Source organism: Corticium candelabrum, chromosome 7, assembly GCF_963422355.1.
Source record: "Corticium candelabrum chromosome 7, ooCorCand1.1, whole genome shotgun sequence".
Taxonomy (NCBI): domain Eukaryota; kingdom Metazoa; phylum Porifera; class Homoscleromorpha; order Homosclerophorida; family Plakinidae; genus Corticium; species Corticium candelabrum.
This window is the reverse complement of record NC_085091.1, coordinates 153,664-178,663: the sequence shown is the minus strand read 5'-3', so window position 1 is coordinate 178,663 and position 25,000 is coordinate 153,664. Positions and strand designations below refer to the sequence as shown.

Genomic DNA, 25,000 nt, shown 5'->3' with positions numbered 1-25,000 from the left:
ACACACACACACACACACACACACACACACACACACACACACACACACACACACACATTTACCCAACTTCTATTGACTCTGTCAATCGACTCAATGAGTACACACGCGACTCCAAAGCCATACGTCTACCTGTCTCATCCAGCGACGACCCGGAAAGGCTTCGGCCGCATCCACCCACAGCTACACGCTCGTTTACCATCAAACCAGGAACCGCAGGAGACGAATGGCGACGTCTAAAGAGAGAAGCGACACTGCCCCTCATCTCTGTGCTGCAAACTCGAGCGCAGGTGCTCTCAATTTGTGTCACGACTCGAGTAGCTACGACTAATGACGTACACGGAAGGTAAAGAGTCACTGAACGCGGGAAAAAAATTTGGCGTTAGCACGGGTGTAACCACTTAGTTAGTATCACATTTCCGCGCTTAGTACGTTTAGTTTATCAGGTCACATCCGCTGAGGGAGATTGGTGAAGTCTGCCAAGGAGTCTTGATGAGGGAAGCGCGCTAAGGTTTTACGTCACGGACCCGGCACCTTCCGGGTTGTGCGATGTCGTGAATGGACACATTGGAGGAGGTGACTTACGTGGACGCGGCCGGTTTGGCTTGAGTTGATCGTGTAGACGGACTTGATGTACATCCATGTCTCCTGTAACTAGATACGCATGCATTAAACATTCCAGTGAGCCGTCCCTGGTAACGAGACTTCCGGTCTACGTTTGCTCACGTGCGCAGACATGCTGGTCTTGAAGACACTTCTAGTTTTAGTTTCTTGAGTTGCGTGACGGATAGTGATACGTGCAACCAGTTGGACTGTCCACGGATAGGATGTCTTCATGTGTGCAGTAGGAGCAGTTAGTTGGAGTGATGAACTTCTGCTTGTTTTGCCTAGACTACACTGCTATGCATATATATGGCTACCTACTGGTGTACCGCATACTGTGTGTACAGCACGTGCTTTGTCATGGTACAAATGATCGCTGCAGTTAACTAAAGCGGACACCTGGACCCATTGAACAACAAGGTAGCTCAGTGGTGGCATTGCTGAATGAGTATGTAGGGCCTGGGTAGGCAATGTCCCCATACCCATATTAGTAGGTGTGGCCTTTTAGACAATAGACAAGGCCATCGTCGACCCCTCTGCCCCTCCGACATTTGCTTGATGTTCAAGTGTGCTGATGATGCATGGATGATGCATGGATGATGTATGGATGACGTATGGGTTTGTATGGGTTAGGGGTCATCAGGGGTCTTGTCCATGTTTAAGTCAGTTTCTATGGGTTAGGGCTGATTAGGGGCTTCGGCCATGTTTGTATGGGTTAGGGGTGACATCAGGGGTATAGATCATGTTTGTATGGGTTAGGGGTGATAAGACGGCCTACACCATATATGCATGTTTATGTGGGTTATGGGTAGTAAGGGGGTATAAACCCTGTGAATGGGTTAGGGGTGATAAGAGGCTCAACCATTTTATCAGGGCGGGTCTCGACCATTTTCTTTAAATTAACCGATTTGTAAAAATTAACAAAATCCGTTAATTAAAATGTTGAGACCCACCCTGACACCCATAACACTAACCCATACATCATGGGGGACTGACTTTCTGACAGACCATTTTGTGTGATAGCTTCAAGTGCAGTGACCAGAGAGTGAGAATTCCACACATGCACGCACACGCGCGTGCGTGCACACACACACACACACACCAACAGACACACACACCAACAGACACACACACCAACAGACACACACACCAACAGACACACACACCAACAGACACACACACCAACAAACACACACACACACACACACACACAGACAGACAGACAGACAGACAGACAGACAGACAGACACACACACACACACACACAAACAGACACACACACACACACACACACACACACACACACACACACACAGACACACACACAGACACACACACACACACACACACACACACACACACAAACAGACACACACAAACAGACACACACAAACAGACACACACACACACACACACACACACACACACACACACACACACACACACACACACAGACAGACAGACAGACACACACACAAACAGACACACACACACACACAAACACAGACAGACAGACAGACAGACACACACACACACACACACACACACACACACAAACACACACACACACACACACACACACACACACAAACAGACACACACACACACACACACACACACACACACACACACACACACACACACACACACACACACAAACAGGCACAGACACAGACACACACCAACAGACACACACACCAACAGACACAGACACAGACACAGACACAGACACACACCAACAGACAGACACACCAACAGACACACCAACACACACACACACACACACACACACACACACACACACACACACACACACACACACACACGTGCGTGTAAATTCGTGGACTTCGACAAACTTCATACAGCAAATCTAATTCACGATCTCATCTAACTAGATCTCCTTGAAAATCAGATCTCATACCACAGCAAAAGATTATCACAAGAAAGAAATGACAACCCAAGTGGCAAGCGCACAAAACACCAACACACCAATGCTCCCTAAAAACCTAACAGCAGAAAGTCAAGTGTCACTTGCTTGCTCAATCCCTCATTTCGTCTTCCTCAGCTTCGGCTTCAACTAGAGCTTGCTTGGACAGATACTCTTCACGTTTGATTTTCAGGTAAAGTTGACGAGGAATATCCGGAATAATCAAGTCAATCAGACCAGCAATAACAAACACAATGTGCTACAAAACATAAACATAAAAGAGAGTAATTAAAGTGACCAAGATGTGTATGTATGTGTTCATGGACATGCACAACAAATAGTCTCCACTGAGTGTTTGTTTGTTTGTACTTGCAGATACTGGAGATAACCAGAAATTCATGTGACTCTAATATTGTATGAATTTGCCCCAAACGAATGCTTCGAAAACGCTATGCAGTTTTAATTTATTGTGTGTGTGTGTGTGTGTGTGTGTGTGTGTGTGTGTGTGTGTGTGTGTGTGTGTGTGTGTGTGTGCACGAGTGTGTGTCAATATCAAGGCATCTCGAGTATCTACTCAAGTATACTGGTTACAGGTAACAGTTTATATCGGACAACCAATAACCACCATAACAATAACTACAACTACAACAAGAAAAGAAAGGCTATACGCATAGACATTTGCTGCCTGTTTAACTTCATTTATAGGTGTGGAAAGACAAATGCATTTATCTTTTGATTGAAATAGTCTGGGATCATGCCGTACACGAATCTATGAGAAAATGGCAAGAGAAAGATCCAGGAATGAATGCACACATGTGCATGTCTATGCAAAATACAAATTCAATTTGTGTGATGATATTTTGGTTGCACGATTTGCATTATTTAAATCATCACACGAATTTCTGGTTTTATGGTATGGCTAAACAATGTTGGTGTTTATTCAGTAGTAGGTATCTAGCCCATTGAGGCATTATGGGAAGGTAGCAGGGAAGGTGGCAGGGAAGGTCACCAACAATTTTTTTCTAGTTCTACTACATACAGTAGAGCAGGACTTATTAGTACTTTAATATCTTAATACATTTACCTCAAATAGAACAACAAATGCAAGCCGAATCACCAGTAATTGATAGTACCACTCTGTGTGGTCGCCACTGAACGTGCGATAACCTCGATATCTGACAATAGAACAAGAAAAATGCAGATGAGACAGTCTCTCTCTCTCTCTCTCACACACACACACACACACACACACACACACACACACACACACACACACACATATACAGACAGACAGATTGTTCTATTTGAACGCTTACTCTACCGATAACAAGCGCTAACATACATATACATACATACATACATACATACATACACACACACGCACACGCACACGCGCACACACACACACACACACACACACACACACACACACACACACACACACACGCATGCACAAACACATGCACACACACACACGTCCACATTTACACACTGCATTCATATGTTGTTTAAAATTCCTTCTTCTATACTTACCGGCACGTTTCAGATAGATTTCCTGTAGAATTTATGCTTGGACAAGCATGAGGCTGATATCCTTCTGCAAGTGTGTAGTCGACGTAATCATCAAGACCAGATTGTCCATCATGATGATGGTTGTAATGGTACATATAGAAGATCTGGGGAAGCATATCCGAAGTAAAGGCAATCAGAAATGCCTGTACAATAGAAAGGAAACATCATTGAATGTAAGTGTTGTATTGAACTGCATGTGCTCTGGTGTGTGTGTCAATATGCCAGTAGAAAGACTATTTTTATTTGTCTGTCTGTCTTGTGTGTGTGTGTGTGTGTGTGTGTGTGTGTGTGTGTGTGTGTGTGTGTGTGTGTGTGTGTGTGTGTGTGTGTGTATGTATGTGTCAGTGTGTGTGTGTGTGTGTGTGTGTGTGTGTGTGTGTGTGTGTGTGTGTGTGTGCGTGTCTATGTGTCTGTCTGTCTGTCACTGTGTCTGTGTCTGTGCCTGTGTCTGTCACTATGCCACTAGAAAGTCTGTTTATTTTGTGTGTCTGTCTGCCTGCCTGTCTGTCTGCCTTGTGTGTGTGTGTGTGTGTGTGTGTGTGTGTGTGTGTGTGTGTGTGTGTGTGTGTGTGTGTGTGTGTGTGTCTATGTGTCTGTCACTGTGTCTGTGTCTGTGCCTGTGTCTGTCACTATGCCACTAGAAAGTCTGTTTATTTTGTGTGTCTGTCTGCCTGCCTGTCTGTCTGCCTTGTGTGTGTGTGTGTGTGTGTGTGTGTGTGTGTGTGTGTGTGTGTGTGTGTGTGTGTGTGTGTGTGTGTGTGTGTGTGTCAGTGTGTGTGTGTGTGTGTGTGTGTGTGTGTGTGTGTGTGTGTGTGTCAGTGTGTGTGTGTGTGTGTGTGTGTGTGTGTGTGTGTGTGTGTGTGTGTGTGTGTGTGTGTGTGTGTCAGTGTGTGTGTGTGTGTGTGTGTGTGTGTGTGTGTGAGAGTGTGTGTGTGTGTGTCTGTCTGTCAGTGTGTCTGTGTCTGTCAATATGCCACTATAAAGTCTTTGTCCACCCAGCTGTCTGCCTGCCTGTCTGTTTATCGTCTGTCCATCTGTCTGTCTGTCTGTGTGTCAATTATGCACAACATGTCATATCAGCACCACTCAACAACTACCAATATTTTCAGGTTGTTCCTCTTCCTAACCTGAGTAAGTCATTACACAAAAAAAGAAAAACACTTGCTCAATATGCCCAACAAAATGTCCCATCATGCAAATCCCTGCATGGTTAACAACAAAAGGCAACAATGATTGACACTTTGCTGATGGTCAACTGTCGTATCCTTCACTGCAGTGAGTAGAGAGAAAGGAAGGTGACTGTTAGTCCGTTTATCTGTCTGACTGTATAGCAGTCTATTGCCATCAAAGAGCTCACATTTGCAACAACTGCCAGCTTCACAACAAACTCCAAAATATTCTGCCAGATTCCTAAAATCACCCAAACAAACAGATACATACATAGACATCTGGCAGGCAGACAAACACACAAACAGAAAGACAGCAGACAGACAGACAAACAGATTGGATCTACCTTTTTTACCACCTTGGGCCACTAAGTGTGAACGTGGAAAGTCACTAGATGTTGAAGGGTACCATTTGCTAACATGCAAAATGGGTGGAGGCCCAGTTGATCTCACAATTCTGTTGTTTTGTGCTGGTCTGAATGCCTGAGCAGTCTACAATGCCAACATCAAATTGAACCAAAAGATAGATATACCACATCCAACAATAGAGCAAACATTGTTGTGTTTGACTCAACATGTGGGGGAAATGTTGAGCTTGATGTGGCCCTTGCTCACCCCTGGAGTCAGGACATTCTCCAAAGTGCAGCAACTATGGAGCTGCAGCAAGAGGAGAGAAGACATCAAACATAGCAAATATTCTAAAGAGCAGTTGCCTGGAGGGTACACTCCTACCCTTATTCCACTAGTCTTCGAGCACTTTGGTGGGTGGGGAGAAGAAGTATCAATGTTCCTCAATAAACTTTCCAGTCTATATAGAGATGAAGAAGGAAGAAACAATCCCTCACATTTTAAGACACATTGGAGAAGACGTTTGTCAGTACAACTTCAGCGTTGCAATGCCTCGGTGTTGGCTAGAAAGATGATCAGAGTAACATATGGACAGAAAGCTGGCCAGAGTCTAGATGTTGTTCAACTTTCAATTCAGTAAACTAAATTTTGGTTTGTAGGCTCCGTGGGGAAGCTTTTTAATGCTACTTGTTATTTGTGTAATTGTAATTGTAGTTGTAACACTTCTTGTTCATTAGCTGTTACTTTAGTTTCACTTGTATTAGCTTTGATGTATAAAAATAGATGAAAATTTGACAGACAGACAAACAGAGAGACAGACAAACAGAGAGACAGACAGACACACAAACACAAAAATAAACAAACACACAAACAGAAAGACAGCAGACAGACAGACAGACAGACAGGCAGTCAAACATACAGCACGACAAATGCACTCTACTCACCAATCCCATCTGCCTTCATAGCAACAGGACGACGCATATCAACAACAAACTGAATGGCATCAAGACGAATCTCGATGATGTTGTTGAGCAATGCCAACAGTGGGGCAAGAGGCATGGCAGCCACGAACACAGTCACAAAGCCAAACTGAATAACTACAGGAGCAGAATAAATCACAACGTCCAGTGACAAACGAGACATCAATCGTCTCACTCATCTCGAGATATTCGGAAAACAAACCGCCGTACTCTGAAAAAACAACACAAAGTGCTGCTATAGTGCACATGCACGCACACACGCACACACACACACACACACACACACACAGACACACAAACACCTCAAACACCTCACACACTTCTCTCTCTCTCTCACACACACACATGCGCGCACACACACACACACACACACACACACCTAAATCCTAAATGTCAGGAGCTGCCTCTCAGAGGTCACGCCCCCAGCTGTTAAGCTGGGCCCTGCGCGCTACTCAGGGAACTCTGGGTCTGCGCTAGCAAACTCCTGGAGCCGGGCCAGATACTCGCAGGAGCACCGACTTGTGAAGTCAACTGTGGTGTGAGCACCTGAAGTCTCACCAGGACCCCAGTGGCTGATGTCACATCACAGCCGATGGCCGCTTAGGACCCCAGTCAATGACCAGGTACTCATTTATACTCCTGAGTCGAGAGAAGCAAATGTGTGTTAGTTTCTTGCTTAAGGAAATTATGCCATAGCTCGCCATCACTGTAACTTGAACTTGCGACCCTTCAAGGTCCCGGATGTAAACACTCCATAAGATGACTCTCTAACCAACTGAGCTATCACACACACACACACACACACACACACACACACACACACACACACACACACACACACACACACACACACACACACACACACACACACACACACACACACAGCAAGAGACGAGCCTCATTTCTTACCTTCACAGTTGTGGTAGTCGTTGCTCCACTGATCCGTCTCGTGCTCAACGAGCTCTCCATATTTCCTCTTTCTTCTCCAGTTTTCTATGAATAACTTTATTCTCCTATTAACATCGTTCACCAAGCTCATTAAATACGTACAAAACGAGCGCGTTCTTACGTCTAGTACTACTGCAAGTGCACCTCAAAGGTACACTCCGTCATTTAGCGATACACCCATGCAAACTTGATTGCTTAGCTACACGATCAAGATAGGAGGTTGGTCTGAACTACAGGCAAAGCTGGATATGAAAGCGCTAGATACTAGCAAGCAAATAGCGTGGAAACAGAGTGCATATGATGGCCACGTGAGAAACATTCCGTCAACGTCCGCTAATGTTAAGAACCTCGCTACCATCAAAATGCAGAAGACACTCGCGAGACGTTGAGAAAATGTGCTTGTGAGTTATGAAACGAGCGTGGATGCGCATGCAAGGCTGAAGGGACCAACTGCACTGCATTTGTGCGTTGCACTTATAACGTGATCATCGTATTCACTCTGTTTTCACACTGATATGTAGAGCTTGCATGCTCAAACCTGGTTTTGTGTAAAACGTAACCCATTTGGTGCCTTCAACCCGAGGAAAGATGACGAGTTGGTTTGTGCGCGACCCGAACTCTGCTCAAAAACGAGATTGCAAAATTGCTCTCGTACGTTTTCCTTATTTGTAACTGTGACTACACTGTGATATCCAGCTTTGCCTGTAGTTCAGCCCAACCTTCCAACTTGATTGCGTATAGTATGCAATCAAGTTTGCGGGGGCGTAGCGCTAAACGGAGTGTACCTTTAAATGCGTAGCTTTATGAAACTTTTATAATAGGTGCTGTTGTGCGCAGCTGTGTCTGGGATTTCAAGGCATTCTAATGCGCTATGGTCTGATACTTCAAGGCCATATGGTCATTATTATTTTTTACTTGGTCACCACTTGTGCCAAAACTCTTTCAATGAATGTGGACAGAGGAGCCTTGATATTAATGGTGAAGAGCAGCAGATGAAATGTAAGTTACTATACTATTCATTTCAACACTCACGGTGTCACAAATTCCATGAAATTACTGAAAATCTGCTTGCCCAGTAGAATGATCAAGAGCTGCTGTGCCAACTCGTAGAAACAACCACCAGCAGCACACTAGACACACACATCAACACATGAATTAACCGTCCTCAAGCTCATTAAACAAAATATATACCAACCTCTTCTTGGCGGTAACCAAAGAGAAGATTATAATGGCAAGGATAGCCAGAAAATCTACAAAATATAAAGTAATACAAATGCTATATAAGTTGCAACAGCAACAGGGAAAAAGTGAGTCAACAGACAGATAAACAGACAGACTAACAAATAGACAAAAAACAGCCCAACAGACAGACAGACGGACAGACAGATGGACAAAGAGACAGGCAAATAAAACAGACAGACAGACAGACAAATGAAACAGACAGATGGGCAGACAGACAGACAGACAGACAGACAAATGAAACAGACAGATGGGCACACAGACAGACAGACAAATGAAACAGATGGACAGACAGACAAACACACAGAGAACTTTGTTGATTTTTTACCGTCCTTTGAAAAATGCGATGTAGATAACAGCAGACTAAAAAATTAGAGAAACACATAAGAACTTCCAGAAAGCCAATCACCATACACTCTCATACACACACACACACACACACACACACACACACACACACACACACACACACACACAACTGCACACACACACACACACAACTGCACACACACACACACACACACACACACACACACACACACACACACACACACACACAACTGCACACACACACACACACACACACACACACACACACACACACACACACACACACACACACACACACACACACACACACACAGACACAGACACACACACACAGACACACACACACAGACACACACACACACAGACACAGACACACACACAGACACACACACACATACATAGTAGTTGACGAATTCAAAGAGATACATCTTGAGCGTGAGGTTGAATTCATAGTCACTTTCAGTGCGATGCATTTCTACATTAGAAAGACAATTCAAAATTAATCAACGAAAATACACAGTGTGCAGAACTGCTATAAACATATTGACATCAGAACTCACCCCAATCAGTGAGGACATTTGCAAGCTTTGCATAAACCTGAAACACAAAAAACGTCAGTTAGTAAGAAGCAACTATAGTACATGTGCAACAGACAGACAGACAGACAGACAGACAGACAGACATGAAAAAGACGTCTGAGACAGACAGACATGAAAAAGACAGACAGACATGAAAAAGACAGACAGATGGACAGACAGAGACAGACAAACATGAAAAAGACAGACAGACAGATGGCAGACAGACAGACAGACAGACAGACACACACACACACACACACACACACAGACACACACAGCATTACCAATGCACTGATTGTTGGCAACCAAACAAAGACACAGTGCATGTTCATCGTCTTACCTTGCTCATGATGAGAATAATAATCAAATTGATAATGCTGGACGTTGCTGATGTTACAACAGAAGCTGCTCCACCCAGTTTGGCTTTCGTCAGGAGAACGACCACAATCGTTCGATAAACGACCACACCCACGACAAAGATGAGAAGCAACATAAACTGCAAGAAAACTAGACTAATTAACACTTCCAACTATTTCACTGCAACAAGCAACAAGTGGCTGCTATTAACAAACGAAACCACAAAAAGCAATATAAATAATGCCGTCATATAAAATAATGACGTCATGTAGAAATGATGACGTCATGTAAAATAATAATGTCACATAAATGATGTTACTTCCTGTTTGGACATCAAATCAATGAGCAATCAGACAACAGTCAGACATACTGGCAGGCAGACAAACTAGCATGTGAATAAATTTGCGTGATATTAATTAATACCATTATTGAAATTATACTCCATCCGGTGAAGTAGCGCGGCGTTCGATTAGAAGTTGGGAAGTGTGGTTCTGCTGTGCCCGTGATTGGATTTGGCTGTTGAGGATAATCGCTTGCGGCGATACAATACTGTGGCCTTGGCCGTTCCTATAAATCAACAAAGAAAGAATAAAATAGGTTTACTTGTGTGTGTGTGTGTGTGTGTGTGTGTGTGTGTGTGTGTGCGTGCGTGTCCATGTTGTCTTCTCTCTTTTCACATAAGAATTCACGTGCATGCATGTCTACCACTCACTCTGTCTATTAAACATTCACTTACAGCTTCTTCTTCAATTCCCATGACATCCCACCGATGTGCAAGTTTTGCGGTAGTTCTCTTCCAGTATTCCAGAAAAAAAGTTGCTACAGCACACATGACATCTCACACACAAGGGACAACAACACATGCAACACACACACACACACACACACACACACACACACACACACACACACACAGTGACACACACACACACACACACACACACACACACACACACACACACACACACAGTGACACACACACACACACACACACACACACACACACACACACACACACACAGTGACACACACACACACACACACACACACACACACACACACACACACACACACACACACACAGTGACACACACACACACACACACAGTGACACACACACACACACACACACACACACACACACACACACACACACACACACTACCCCAAAACGACATCAAGATGGCAAATGGAATTGTGAGCTCATTGTCAAACAAGCGAGTCAACTGACAGATAAAAACAAAAAATCATTGACAACAACATTTGTGTACGTGTGTAGTGATGTGCGTGTTTACCCTCGCATACAGACACGTTTTATTAAGAAACGTCGTATCACATGTTGAACAAGATGGACACAGTTGGGTATTGTTGTCACCACAAGTTTGGTTGCTGCAAGATAAAAACTGCTTATCACTGATCTGTAATTGTGTACAGAAAGGATAATCTCCGTACACAACTGGATCGTTGAACATTGTTGCAAGGCCATAGATGAGAACAATGAGACCGAAAATTGATGCAGGAATCAACCACACGGTGTACATGCCTAAATAGATATGAGAAATTTGATGAAAAGCAAATAATAGTGTCAATACAGATACATCAAATAGAGCAACAAGCTAGAAAAACTAAACAAACAGACAAACAGACAGACACACAGACAGAGAGATAAACAGACAGACAGACAGACAAACAGACAGACAGACAGACAGACAGACAGACAGACAGACAAACAAACAGACAGACAGACAAACAGATAGACAAAGAGACAGACAGACAGGCAGACAAACAGATAGACAGACAAACAGATACAGACAAGCTGACAGACAAATAGACACACAAGCTGACCGACAGACACAGACAGACAGACAGACAGAGAGACAGACAGACAGACAAAGAAACAGACGAAGATACAAAGAGAAACAGACATACAATGCTAGATAAATAACAGACAAAAAGCCCAAACAACTAAGAAGCCATCTGTAATTTTCGTATTTTTGTATAAATCCGGATTCGGGACGAAAGGGGCGGGTGAATAAACCCTAAATCCAAATTCTTAAAAATACAAAATTCAATGACGTCATCATATTCTTATCACCTTCAGACTACTCTCTCCGTTCACGTTGACCTGGCTGACTGAAATAAATAATGAGACAGCTTTGTTATTACAATGCCAATTGAAACCACTCACAACATGTCCCCACCTAACTATAAGTATAACCCAAGCATACCACAGCCGCTCAGTTTTGGAATACTTTGACTGTGATAGCGCAGCAAGTGAAACTACAGCCGTGTGTCGATTGCTTCGTTTTGACAAGACCATTCATGCCTAATTGGATGCATGTTGTTGGAACCATTTATTGAAAGCTACGAGTCAAAGAGACGGGACTTCAAAGAAGTCACGTGACTTGCGAGGAGCGGTACACTAACAGGGTTCTATTTGCCTAAATCTCTGTGGCTGGCTGACTATGTATGCCAAAAATGACCATATATGGGTGTCATGCTACAGGAATGTATGGTATGCAAGTGAGTGACCAATCACGACGCATTATTCTTTTTTGTGTCGCACACAGCAACGAGGGATAATGGCTGGGCAGCTAATTACTACGCGCTGTTCGACATGAGAACATCTAGCCAGAAAGACGTCAATTTTTGATCAGAAACAACAGAAACGTTTTAAGTAGCGCTACCTGAAAATCTACGAGCATCCAATCTTGCAGCCGTAGTATGCGCAAACGTGAAGAGTAGTGCGCAAGCTACGTACGGAACTTCCTTGCTAATGCGCGTCGCCAACTACCGCTACTGTACAGTGGTAGCGCTACTGTACACTGTACAGTAGCTAATGTACGGAAATTGATACAATATGTATTTATATAGACAGTTTAGACGGCTTCTATTCTGTCTACAGTCGATGGAGGAGCCGTCGGCAGGCGCGGTGTTCGGATACACTCTGCATACGTACATGAGACTGGTTGGGGAAAGATAAATTTGCTCCACTCCGGACAAAAGCTACTCCCAATGAGTATTGCTTCGTAGCTTTCATTTGAAGCGACGCTCGACGGAGGTTCACGCATTACTAGTCTAATCAATGGGGATGGTCATAGTGGGGAGTAAAGCAGAATAGTAGGTATACGTTAAAATATATAAAAATGGTACGTCAAGTCGTATTATTTTAGGGATGGAATTCGCAGTTGGTGGATGGGTGGATGGATGGGTGGATGGATGGGTGGGTGGATGGGTCAACAGCAATACGTCCCGATTACGGATTTATAAAAAATAGCCTCCACCTGGCATCCAAGCGCACATGATAGGCAGTGGAAATTGAACCCCCGCCCCAATTCTACTTCCTGTTTAATAGCATGACACAGAACTTCCGCGATGAAACAAAGCCCACCCGAGTTGAGTCCGCAAGAGGGATTGCAAAGCTGAAAGCTCGAGTTGACTTGGCTTTACAAATTGCCACTACGCTGTCTATTGCTCTTAATATGACGGTTCACGCATTTTTCGCTGCTCGCGTGTTGGAAACGGATGGAGAGACATCAACAGGCAACACTACCAACGATTGAAACCAATGCAACTAATGCATTACTAACTAGACGGGTCCCCGGTGAGTCGAGCGCAAAGCCAGTGGAAATTGCACCCGTCCGGCAGCATCAGCGTGCCGTATCCGTCCCGCCACGTATGAACGAGGCGGGACAAAATGGCACTTATCACAACTATATATAGATATGAAAATTATGGAAGGCCACTAAAGATAGAAACATGTACAGATCAAGAGACACAACAAACGACAAGTCAAACACAAGATAACGAAGAGCCGTGACGATACGATTCTCACCAAGCCAAGCAAAGTAGAATGCGATCTGTTCACCAAAATATTCCCTACACATCAACATCATTCACAACCAACTCTTCAATTAATTAATTAATAATTTATTTATTTATTTATTTATTTGTAGCAATGTTCAACACCTAATATGATCAAGTGGCTGAAATTTGTAGAAAGCACCCCATCGAGCCCAATATTGCTTCAGCTCTTGTCTCAGTGTCTCTGGCTGTTCGTCTCCGCCAGGTTCAACTGGCTCAGGTTCAGGAGAGCCCTGTGTACAGCACAGATGTACTACACATGGTGGGAAGTTGACGAGATTAATAGAAGTGTATATGCAACAGGCAAAGACACAAACAACAAACAAACAAACAAATAGACATCTGACAGGCAGACAAACTAAGAGAAAGACAAACAAACAAACAGACAGACAGACAGACAGACAGACAGAGAGACAAACAGAAAGACAGACAAACAAACAAACAGAAAGACAGACAGACAGACATACGAAAGACAAACAGACACACACGGATAGACAGACAGACGAACAAAAAGACAAACAGATGTACATACATACATACATACAGACAGACAGACAAACAAAGCCAGAGGAACAAAGAGAACACAAATATATTAATGTACACGCATATGTACAACATTCTAATCAAACGCTTTTGTCAGCAAATACAGACAACTACCAACGACAGACCTCATGCAAAGGATACGCTGCTGTGTACACTTCAGACTCCAGCAGACGATCGATGCCAATATCCGACTTTTTGTCACTAAACTGTGCACTCTGTAGCATATCATACACCTGCATCCCAACACAAGACACACACATGAACACACACATGAACACACACACACACATGAACACACACATGAACACACACACACACACACACACACACACACACACACACACACACACACACACACACACACACACACACACACACACACACACACACACACACACACACACACACACATCTAATACATACAAGTCGACTTCGTTGTGCAGACGTAAAGAACTTGTCCGGCTTATCATGATTCAAATAACTAAGCAAAAAGACAAATATCAGTTCAGCATACAATGAAACAGACGTCTGTTCACTGACACATCAAGCCTGTCCTTTCGAAACGGAGCAGTGTAGTAGACAGGACGTGCCCTGTGAGTATCCAAGGGTGTCTCAAAATGTCGATAGCAACTGTTAGTGGCACTGGCTGATTCGTATTCCTCGATATCCTGCCAACAAAGAACCACTCCTGTAACTTATTTAGTACCATACAACACAGCACACTCTGCTTTCTTTGCTGTCACTTCATCTGCTCAGGAATGAGGCGACCCAATAGAGTTGATCTACAAACTATGTGTGTGAATCACGTGACTTACAAGGAGTGTACACTATTGGGTTCAGTTTCCACCATCTATCTATGCCAAAATGACCATATATGGGTATCACACTTCAGGAATGTATGGTATGCAAGTGAATGACCAATCACCACATGGTATTTATGTTGCCAATGGCAACAAAAGATGATGGCTGGGTAGCAAATGTGGCTGGAGTGACTCAGAGCCGCCCCACAGAAAGTGCATTGACCTGTGTGTTCAGTTCTAGTGTTTTGTAGTAAACCGAGCTCATCTCTCACATACAGTATACACACGTGAATTCACGAGAGATTGAGGTATCTTTTGGTAAAAATTGATGTGACCGTGTAGTGTTGCTAGTTTCACATATACGCATTGCTGTCATAGAAGTCACCGAATTGGGGATCTTGAGTATGTTGATCGTAGACATACAAACACGTGTACGGTAAACCTGGGTTACCACTGTTTACCTAGACACAGGGGCGTAGCGTGGCATGGGCTAGACTGAGCTATAGTCCATCATGTGTAGGCATGGTCAAAAAATTGTGGACAGTAAATACGTGTGAGGACCAAAGCTGTATATACTAGTAGCAGTGTTCTAGCCAGGATACTTTGCCAACCATCAATATGACGTCATCAAATATAATGACGTCATCAAATGTTTAATGTTGACATATTTGGTGATAATATTATCTTTTTACTCTACCTTTCCCTAGTTGTACTACGTAGAGTCTTATGCATGTATAATCATGTAGTTACTGCATGATTGGTAGACTTAGACTCACTATTCCATATAATAGCCACTCCGGACTTGTGGAATAAACCTCATTCAGGGCTCGAAGAATTGGTTCAACTAGTTGTCGTCATTTGACGAGTTTCCAAAAATTTTAGGTCGTCAAAATTTTAGTCTAGGATGTCATGTTGATATCAATCATTGTGTATAGTGGTATTCTGCCATTTTGTATGACCTTCTAGAATTCGGTGCAGTGCAAGCAAACAGCACAGTATTCCCACAATGGCATGCAACCGACACACACATTACCGCTGAGCCAATGGATTTTACAGAGCTAGGCATCTTCATGGAGGCAAGGAAAACAATAGTGATAGCTAATTGAATTAGAGATTAAACGCATACCACCTCTCTTTGTCAAAACAAGGTGGGGTTTCAACTAGACTTCCACATATCACTTTGTGAAAGTTGTCCATTTCTTGCTACTAAAATCATATCTACCTATTTCGACCTTCATGATTTACCATTGTCTCCACTGCCCTATGGTCACAAACTTCATGCCTTTACTTTGTCAGAATCCTGATATAGCTCTTGCATGCCCAGTTTCATTATCCGGGATATGAGCAGTTTGTCAACATCGGCGCGCTGCTGGCAGCACTACGCCTACATGTCATTGTATGAGAAATGTCGAATGTGAGCGTCAAAGTGGCACATGTTTCAGTACAGTTATCCGCCTGCATACCGAGAAAGCCATTACAAACTAGCGTTGGTTTGCTCTAGTCGTCATTTGACGACCTAGACTACAACGTTAGTCGTCAGTTGTAAAGTTTAACTCGTCAAATAACGACTTGACGACCTATTTTTCGTGCCCTGTGAGAGTCATTGAACATAACCTTGTTGAACATAACATGATAGAAATATTATACACTAGATTATTACAATGACAAGTTGACCTAAAACTGGGCTGAGCTTTACAAGAGTACGTTGCGCATATATGTTGGCTACTGTGCCGTCAAACTTAAGAAATGAATACTATTAATAGATAGTATAGGGATACTACTATGCCTTCTGACCATCTAACCTTCTTTTGACCCAAACTAACTAATATGCTACGTTTTTTTAGTAGTAGTCTAGCGTAATCATGTGTAAAATCCATACAAAAAGCTCTGAGAATTTTTAGCTGCAAGCGTACTTTGTGAGAGGATTTATAACCATAGTGATTTAGCGAATCAATACATCCAGTTGAGTGGTTATGCTGTAAAGAGATCTGCAAAGGTGTACATACTAGACATGAAGATAAACAGTAAGTAGAACACCTGCTGCAACAACAGTCTGCAACAACGAAGAGACCACGCCCGAAGAATTTAGATGTCATGAGATTGTTCTATAGGAATGTCGGGACCATCAAGACCAAGAGGTAAATAGCCACAATGGATCTTGAAGGAAGACATCCCACACTACGTATGGTAGGCTGTCCAATTTTGTTCCCAACCGTCAATAATTGCTGTTTCCCCCTCCCCAAACGTCCCTTTCTTGTCCCAACCGTCAAAATGACGATACAGACGGTATTGTCGAGAACATTGCTAGTAGTATACATACCACGTTTCTCCAGTCTGAGCTGCCACTGATTCTACCGTATCAGTCAATTAGAATTAGAAGCCAATAAAAGTAAGCGTGTCCATAAAAGTGGGCATGCCCATAGCATAGTGAAGTTTATCCCCCCATTTCTAGAGGTCATGCTACACCCTTGCTAGTAGACAGGCTCTACAAGGACTGCTCTACTTTCCTCGCACTGGGCAAGTGACCAACTTACATTTGCTTGCCCAGTAGATTGCTTCTGAGGTCCACGTGAGACCTCAATACTGTGCTTGTATGAGAAGTTCCCCAATCTTGTTAAAATATGCTCTGCACACTCTACGGAAGTATTCATTCTGAGATAGCACAGGAAGCCATTCATGTCACATTCAGGTCCTCGATCCTATGCAAGTGCAGTACAAGCCTACTATATCTGGATGGCACATGCAGCAACACCCCACACTACCCAATGCTACAGTGAAGCATAGCCTAGGCTAATTAGGCCATACAAACTACATATATAGTTTCACATGAGCGTCTTCCTGAATTTAGGTACGTGTACATGGTATCTGTTTAATATTAACACATTCTTCTACTCATAATTTAATATTAACATGATATTGCCTGGTCGACTGACGTGATCGTCCAGAGAATCTCCTGTCTCCCACCAATGCACACGTAAACACACATCAGAACCACAGTGTTGGCAGCTATCTAGGGAAGCGGCATGCAGGAGGTCTGCAAGTGATGCCGGGGAGAGGGGAGGAGAGGGGAGGGGGAGGAGAGAGGGAGGGGGAGGAGAGAGGGAGGAGAGGGGGAGGAGAGAGGGAGGAGAGGGGGAAGAGAGAGGGAGGAGAGAGGGAGGAGAGGGGGAGGGAGGGGAAGGGGACAGGGAGGGGACAAGGACTGACACAAAACTAGGTATGTTAATGTTATTTTGTATGGCCTTAGCAAGATGCCTGGGTTCATCAAGTCAATGGTCATACTCCTGCCCTTGGCATGCACTGTTAGTATAAGTGCATGTTGATAGTGTTGTTTCAGGTGTACATCACTGCAATGATATCTTTCTGTATTTTACCTCTGCCCAATCAGCTGTGGCTTATTACATGCCAATGAGTGTTGTTGTTTATACAGTCTGAGTAGAGTGACAAAGACAGCTGACCTCGGCTCAGCAAACAGTGAAAATTAGGGGGGGTAGGGGGGTAAATCTAGCTGTGGTGGGAAATATGTTTGGTGTTCAACTGGATTCTATTGCATCCATACCACTTTAGTTACCATCTATAAACAGCCAGTATGAAACAAGATAAGTGTAAACAGACACGAGAAGAACTCAACTACCTCTGCATACCATGCACCGTTAGCCCTAGTGACTCTACACAGCTTACTAAATTAAATTCTTAGCATTTTGTTCTGTAGACTTAAAGCATATTTTGATGAGTTACTTGAAGTATAACTCTCTAGTGTGCGTTAAGTTGCGCCTAATTAACGCGCATTAAGTCATGCCTCTTAACGCACGTTAGGCTGCTTTACTTGTAATTTGTTTCTCCACTTAAAATCCCATCTCCAGTTAATTTCTCTACAGACTATTGTAGCTATTATCTATTCTATCTGTAATGTGGCTCAAGGTATGTGCCAGTTAAAATGGCTGGACATTAGAAACCTTACTGTTGGAAGAAACCATACAATTGTGATGGCATTTTCTTGGCTACTGAGCATGTACACACTTTAACAGCAATTCTTACATTTAGTGGCATTTTCCAGGCCATCTGTTCAGTCCTCTTCAACAGAAAATCAAAAGGTGCGTGCAACAGCACAAAATTCGTTCCGTCGTCTCCTTCTCCTTCAACTTCCGGATTAACCTAGAAGAATGCCATTAGTAGTTGCACCACATGTGACAACCATCCGTCAATATCAATTAATTAACTTAATAAAAACCTCTTCCACGTGTAAACCGGCTTTGCGTAGACTTGTGTGGTAGTATTCTCGCGTTTCAATTGTGCCCTCGTCTGCCTCGTCCGTGAACACGAGGACGAAGTCTGCAATGAAAGAAAAAAGAATCACAAAACGGAAGTCAACCGGAAGTAAAAATTTTGAGCCGGTCGCACACTCACCGATTCGCCGACGGTTGTCGGCAAACGTTGCAACGCCCGGCGGTAGTTCTCCCAAGTTCTGTACAAACGAGGTTTTACGCAACTACACAACCGCGTCAGACGCAAATTAGAACCAACACCGACACAGACATGCATAGTGGCCTGCACCACCACACAACCGTCCGCCGGCACGCCACACACCAAAAACTCCATTCCAGAGAGAAGTAGAGCTTTCATTGTTCAAACAACGCGCACACGCGCTGTACAGGCTGGCAAATGTGCCGCACTGTCACTGACCTTGCGAGTAGGCACGTCCGAATCCGCCGACACCGACATCTCAACAGATTCGTGACACTGATCGTTAAAGCTGGTTCTGCCCTGCGTGTTGATGAGAGAGAGACAGTGAAGTGATGCGAGTGGTGGGAGATGAGACGTCAAACTACCTGTAAGAGAGCCTCGGCGAGATCAGTCATGAATTTCAATGCGGATGTGACATTTCCGGACAAAGGAAGTCACAAGACACGCAAATGAACGTGTTAGCGAAAATTATATTGCACGCAAACAAACCCGTATGAGCACAAACCCGTATAACCACAAACCCGTATAACCACAAACCCGTATAAACACAAACCCTTATAACCACACTCGTATACGTCGCCAAGACAGGTCACATGTACGTTGGTAGTGTTGCTTACGCAGACGATGTGACTTTACTGTTACCTAAATTGCATGAAATGCAGAAGATGCTGGATGTGTGTTCCCTGTTTGCAGAAAAAAAACTTAGAAGGTTTAATTTTTAACAACAAAAAGAGTGTATCTACTGTGTTTGTCTGGAACAGTTGTTTGCCAGTGGTAAACCCAAAACTGACTGTAAGTGGAGGTTTTCTTTCCTTCAAGAATACAGTATCACATTTATATTAATTAAGTGTGTTAAAAGACTCTGCTCGACATGCAAAATTTCTGTGGAAGCAAGACTTACTGGTAGAACATTTTTCGGTGGTGTAAACACTGTGCTGGGAAAAATTGGAGGTATGTGTGAATCACAAAAGTGTGGATGGAGATAGTTGATCGACAGTTGTTTCCCATCATGTCATATATATATATATATATATATATATATATATATATATATATATATATATATATATATATATATATATGAGCCAGACCACATCCTATTTCCACCAACGGCTTTTTATTAAACTCTGGTTGTATAATGCAAAGATAATTCTAGAGAGATTGTCTGTAGATTGCTCTGATGACGCTCTAGACTTTTTGTAGAGTGGGGGGTTTGGGTTGGTTTTGGGTTAGTTTTTAAAAATATATGCACTGCGTTAGATATATAAATATATAAATATATAAATATATAAATTATATATATATATATATATATATATATATATATATATATATATATATATATATATATATATATATATATATATATATGGGTGTCATTTGTGGGATTTGGAGAGAAAAGATGTGAAGAGGATGATCAATATGGTTCTGAGAAAAGGTGTGAGAAGAGGATTGGGTATGAAGAGGAATGAATCAATTTGTGACCGCTTTGGAGGTACATTTCAAGAATCAGTAATGAAAGACAAAAGACAGACAGACAAGGAGACAGACAGACAAGGAGACAGACAGACAAGGAGACAGACAGACAGACAAGGAGACAGACAGACAAGGAGACAGACAGACAGACAGACAAAGAGATGGACGGACAGATAGATTGATAAGCAAACAGGCAATTGTACTACTACAATGTTTTCTTAGCATTCTGGTATATTGGCTGCTGTTGACTGCACCAAACAACGCAAACTGGTCGACATGTTTGAGATTAAGGGATTCCCCACAGGTAAACCATATCAGTTATTTACACCAATAATGTACATCACTTAATATCAATATTAATTATAGTGAAGTATTTCAAGTAAGTGTGTGTGTGTGTGTGTGTGTGTGTGTGTGTGTGTGTGTGTGTGTGTGTGTGTGTGCGTGTGTATATGTATGTGTCTCACGGTTTGATCGAATATCTCACATTCATGGCTGTCGTAGCAAGGGATGGGAAGTTTACATTTGACTACCCAGGCAGTCGTACCACAGATGCACTTCTTGAATTCATGAACAAGTGTGCACTCAGAAATTTTTTAATAATTTTTTGATATCAATTTTGTTAATTGTTAGTCCTGTGGAGCCAACAGCAGCACCTCCAAAGCCAAAGTGGAGTGACCACGAGAGTGCTGTGAATCATCTTATGGATGAGAAGTTTTGTGGTTTTGTGGAGAATAGAGAGCACGTGCTGGTCATGTTTTATGCTCCATGTAAGTATCGTGTTACGATGTAGTTGCAGTGACATTCGTTGTCCAATGTATTCGACTTGGTCTATTTGTTTGTGAGACAATGGCAGACATTTCTACACTTGTGTGTATCTGTTTGTTTGTTTGTCTGTTGGTTGTCGTTCTGTTTGTGTGTTTGTTTACATTTTTGTGTTTGTTTGCATGTTTGTTTACATGTTTGTTTACATGTTTGTTTACATGTTTGCTTACATGTTTGCTTACATGTTTGTTTACATGTTTGTTTACATGTTTGCTTACATGTTTGCTTACATGTTTGTTTACATGTTTGTTTACATGTTTGTTTACCATTTTGTTTACCATTTTGTTTACATGTTTGTTTACATGTTTACATGTTTACATGTTTGTTTACATGTTTACATGTTTGTTTACCATTTTGTTTACATGTTTGTTTACATGTTTACATGTTTGTTTACATGGTTGTTTACATGTTTGTTTACATGGTTGTTTACATGTTTGTTTACATAGTTGTTTACATGGTTGTTTACATGTTTGTTTACATGGTTGTTTACATGTTTGTTTACATGTTTACTTACATGTTTGCTTACATGTTTGCTTACATGTTTGTTTACATGTTTGTTTACCATTTTGTTTACCATTTTGTTTACCATTTTGTTTACCATTTTGTTTACCATTTTGTTTACATGTTTGTTTACCATTTTGTTTACATGTTTGTTTACATGTTTACATGGTTGTTTACATGGTTGTTTACATGTTTGTTTACATAGTTGTTTACATGTTAGTTTACATGTTTGCTTACATGTTTGTTTACATGTTTGTTTACATAGTTGTTTACATGTTAGTTTACATGTTTGCTTACATGTTTTTACATGTTTGTTTACATGTTTGCTTACATGTTTGTTTACATGTTTGTTTACATGTTTGTCAGTGTGTTTGTCTATACATTTTGTTAATACATGGTTGTTTACATGTTTGTTTATATGTTTGTTTACATGTTTGCTTACATGTTTGCTTACATGTTAGTTTACATGTTTGCTTACATGTTTGTTTACATGTTTGTTTACATGTTTGTTTACATGTTTGTCAGTGTGTTTGTCTATACATTTTGTTAATACATGGCTGTTTACATGTTTGTTTACATGTTTGCTTACATGTCTGTTTACATGTTTGCTTACATGTTTGTTTACATGTTTGCTTACACGTTGCTTACACGTTTGTTTACACATTTGCTTACACATTTGTTTACATGGTTGTTTACACGTTTGCTTACACGTTTGTTTACATGTTTGCTTACATGTTTGTTTACATGTTTGTTTACATGTTTGCTTACATGTTTGGTTACATGGTTGCTTACATGTTTGTTTACATGTTTGTTTACATGTTTGTCAGTGTGTTTGTCTATACATTTTGTTAATATCAACTCTGACTCAATTTTAATTAAGTAAATTTTAACATTCCTTTTTATTGTGTTAATATTAGTTCATCATATATTAGTGGAGTGTGTATTACAGGTGTGGTTTAGCTAACACGTGACCAAAATACCTTCGCTAGGCGTTGCCCTCAACAGTCACGTGATATCGTAACAGTTGGCGATGGCACGAATTGAAGTCGTGAATTGGAAAACCGGACAGCCACAGGAGTTTACACCGAAGTTGAACGGAGACAACAAGCTGGAGTTTGATCTTCGATATGCGATTTTTTCTCGATTTCCAGAGGAAATTTGTGAAATGAGGAACCTGAAGGTATTGAGACTTTGTATAGACGACGTATACACTCTATACCCAAAACTATTGCCAAACTGAGGGAACTGGAAGAGATTTATTTGGTTACAAGTGAGTACGTGAGGTATCCCTCTCTTAGCTTACCGCCCTCATCACCAGGTTTCGGTCTGCAGGAGGTCCCTACTGTTGTTTGTGATCTTCCATGTCTTAAGGTTTTGTCTGTGTGTGGTAACTCTGCATTTCCATTGCTGTTTGATGAGCTAATGTCATGTCAACTGCCCAGTACTCTTGTGGAAGTGCAAATGGTGAAATGTGGTTTGACACAATCGACTTCGTCTGTGATCTGCAACAGTGCTAAACTGCAGAGATTGGATTTATCAGGCAACGATCTGCAGTCTTTCGAATATAACAACACAGGGACGATACGAAAGTTAACAGTCTTGAATGATTTAGAAAAGCTGAATTTGTCAGACAACAGAAATCTCCACACATTTACATTAGCAGGTCTCACCAAGTTGAAAGTGTTGGATTTGAGATGCTGTAACATACAGCAGCTACCATCAGGAATGAGTGACCTCCATCATATAGAGAAGCTGTATTTGGGAGGAAACAAACTAGGACTATCTTTCACATTTTCATGTTTGCAAGGGAAGCATTTACAAACATTGGGTTTATATAGCTGTGATATAGAAAAGGTACAGTGGGAGTTGATGTCACCTAACATTTCCTATGAGCTGGACCTTGCTGGTAACAAGAGATTATCGTGTCTTCCTAACAATATGTGGAATGCACTGAACTTGAAGAGATTGGATCTAAGTGGTTCTGGTATATCAAGTATACCCAATACAGGTAAATAGTAGTATTACTTGTAAGTGTCCTAGCTAGAGAGATACGACTAATTATGTCATATACAATATTTCCTTAAATGACACTCATCATTACATTTTGTTCATTTTCAAGTGCCAAACACATTGCTTATCTCTATCAATCATGTCCAGTCTGTTTGTTACTAAACAGTATGATGTACTTGTATTCAATGTGTAATATTTATATATTTATTTGATTGCTGACTAATGGTCTTGTCAGTTTGTCATAATGTACAGAATTTCTATTTTTACACACACACACACACACACACACACACACACACAGCACAGCACAGCACAGCACAGCACAGACACATTGCACACACACACACACACACACACACACACACACACACACACACACACACACACACACACAGACACACACCTGAACCTGAAATTCTGCCATACCCACTATGGGCTTTGGCATTGCAGAAGTTTTCGCCAAGAAGAGCGGTCA

The 25,000-nt window shown here is 42.1% G+C and overlaps 4 protein-coding genes across 6 annotated transcripts in view; 2 read left to right on the top strand and 2 right to left on the bottom strand.

Annotated features, from left to right (window-relative positions):
* LOC134182092 (pleckstrin homology domain-containing family G member 5-like) overlaps positions 1-422 on the bottom strand; it is an 18,190-nt gene extending 17,768 nt beyond the window's left edge. Inside the window, exon 1 of the mRNA XM_062649426.1 lies at positions 130-422. Within this exon, the coding sequence (XP_062505410.1) occupies positions 130-262 (133 nt within the window). The 5' untranslated portion in view covers positions 263-422. The remainder of the gene's footprint in view (positions 1-129) is intronic.
* Positions 423-2,455: 2,033 nt separating this feature from the next.
* LOC134181875 (anoctamin-7-like) lies at positions 2,456-20,210 on the bottom strand. Of its 2 annotated transcripts, none has more exons than XM_062649147.1 (28): positions 20,082-20,210; positions 19,936-20,016; positions 19,660-19,741; positions 19,484-19,584; positions 19,291-19,407; positions 14,993-15,120; positions 14,876-14,933; positions 14,578-14,685; positions 14,015-14,142; positions 13,881-13,924; positions 11,498-11,588; positions 11,341-11,434; positions 11,211-11,271; positions 10,782-10,864; positions 10,469-10,612; positions 10,029-10,184; positions 9,671-9,707; positions 9,509-9,585; positions 9,109-9,143; positions 8,737-8,791; positions 8,574-8,671; positions 7,503-7,606; positions 6,769-6,804; positions 6,558-6,710; positions 5,457-5,509; positions 4,061-4,242; positions 3,612-3,702; positions 2,456-2,786 (listed from the first exon to the last, which is right to left on the bottom strand). In XM_062649147.1, exons 1-28 carry the CDS (start codon positions 20,109-20,111, stop codon positions 2,640-2,642), a joined length of 2,574 nt encoding a protein of 857 aa, XP_062505131.1. In that variant the 5' UTR covers positions 20,112-20,210; the 3' UTR covers positions 2,456-2,639. The 2 variants fall into 2 exon arrangements, with proteins under 2 accessions (XP_062505131.1, XP_062505132.1); XM_062649148.1 differs by having other exon boundaries at positions 19,660-19,717.
* A 3,727-nt stretch (positions 20,211-23,937) lies between these two features.
* On the top strand, positions 23,938-24,761 carry LOC134182699 (leucine-rich repeat-containing protein 57-like). The gene has a single exon (XM_062650133.1). The coding sequence runs from the start codon at positions 23,938-23,940 to the stop codon at positions 24,529-24,531; it is 594 nt and encodes a 197-aa protein (XP_062506117.1). The 3' UTR covers positions 24,532-24,761.
* The window catches only part of LOC134182038 (uncharacterized), a 6,152-nt gene continuing 5,579 nt past the window's right edge, over positions 24,428-25,000 (top strand). For both annotated transcript variants that reach the window (XM_062649360.1, XM_062649359.1), the window contains exon 1: positions 24,428-24,523. The gene's annotated coding sequence lies outside the window, so the exon portion shown is untranslated. The remainder of the gene's footprint in view (positions 24,524-25,000) is intronic.

What these genes read in the sequence shown, in the direction of transcription:
- LOC134182699 (XM_062650133.1), top strand. Translation starts at nt 23,938, where the DNA reads ATGTCATGTCAACTGCCCAGTACTCTTGTGGAAGTGCAAATGGTGAAA.
- LOC134181875 (XM_062649147.1), bottom strand. Translation starts at nt 20,111, where the DNA reads ATGACTGATCTCGCCGAGGCTCTCTTACAG. An exon ending in AAATGTCCTCACTGATTGGG is followed by an intron (nt 9,586 to 9,670) that starts GTGAGTTCTGAT and finishes TTTCTAATGTAG; the next exon opens with AAATGCATCGCACTGAAAGT. An exon ending in TTGGTTACCGCCAAGAAGAG is followed by an intron (nt 8,672 to 8,736) that starts GTTGGTATATAT and finishes GTGTGTGTCTAG; the next exon opens with TGTGCTGCTGGTGGTTGTTT.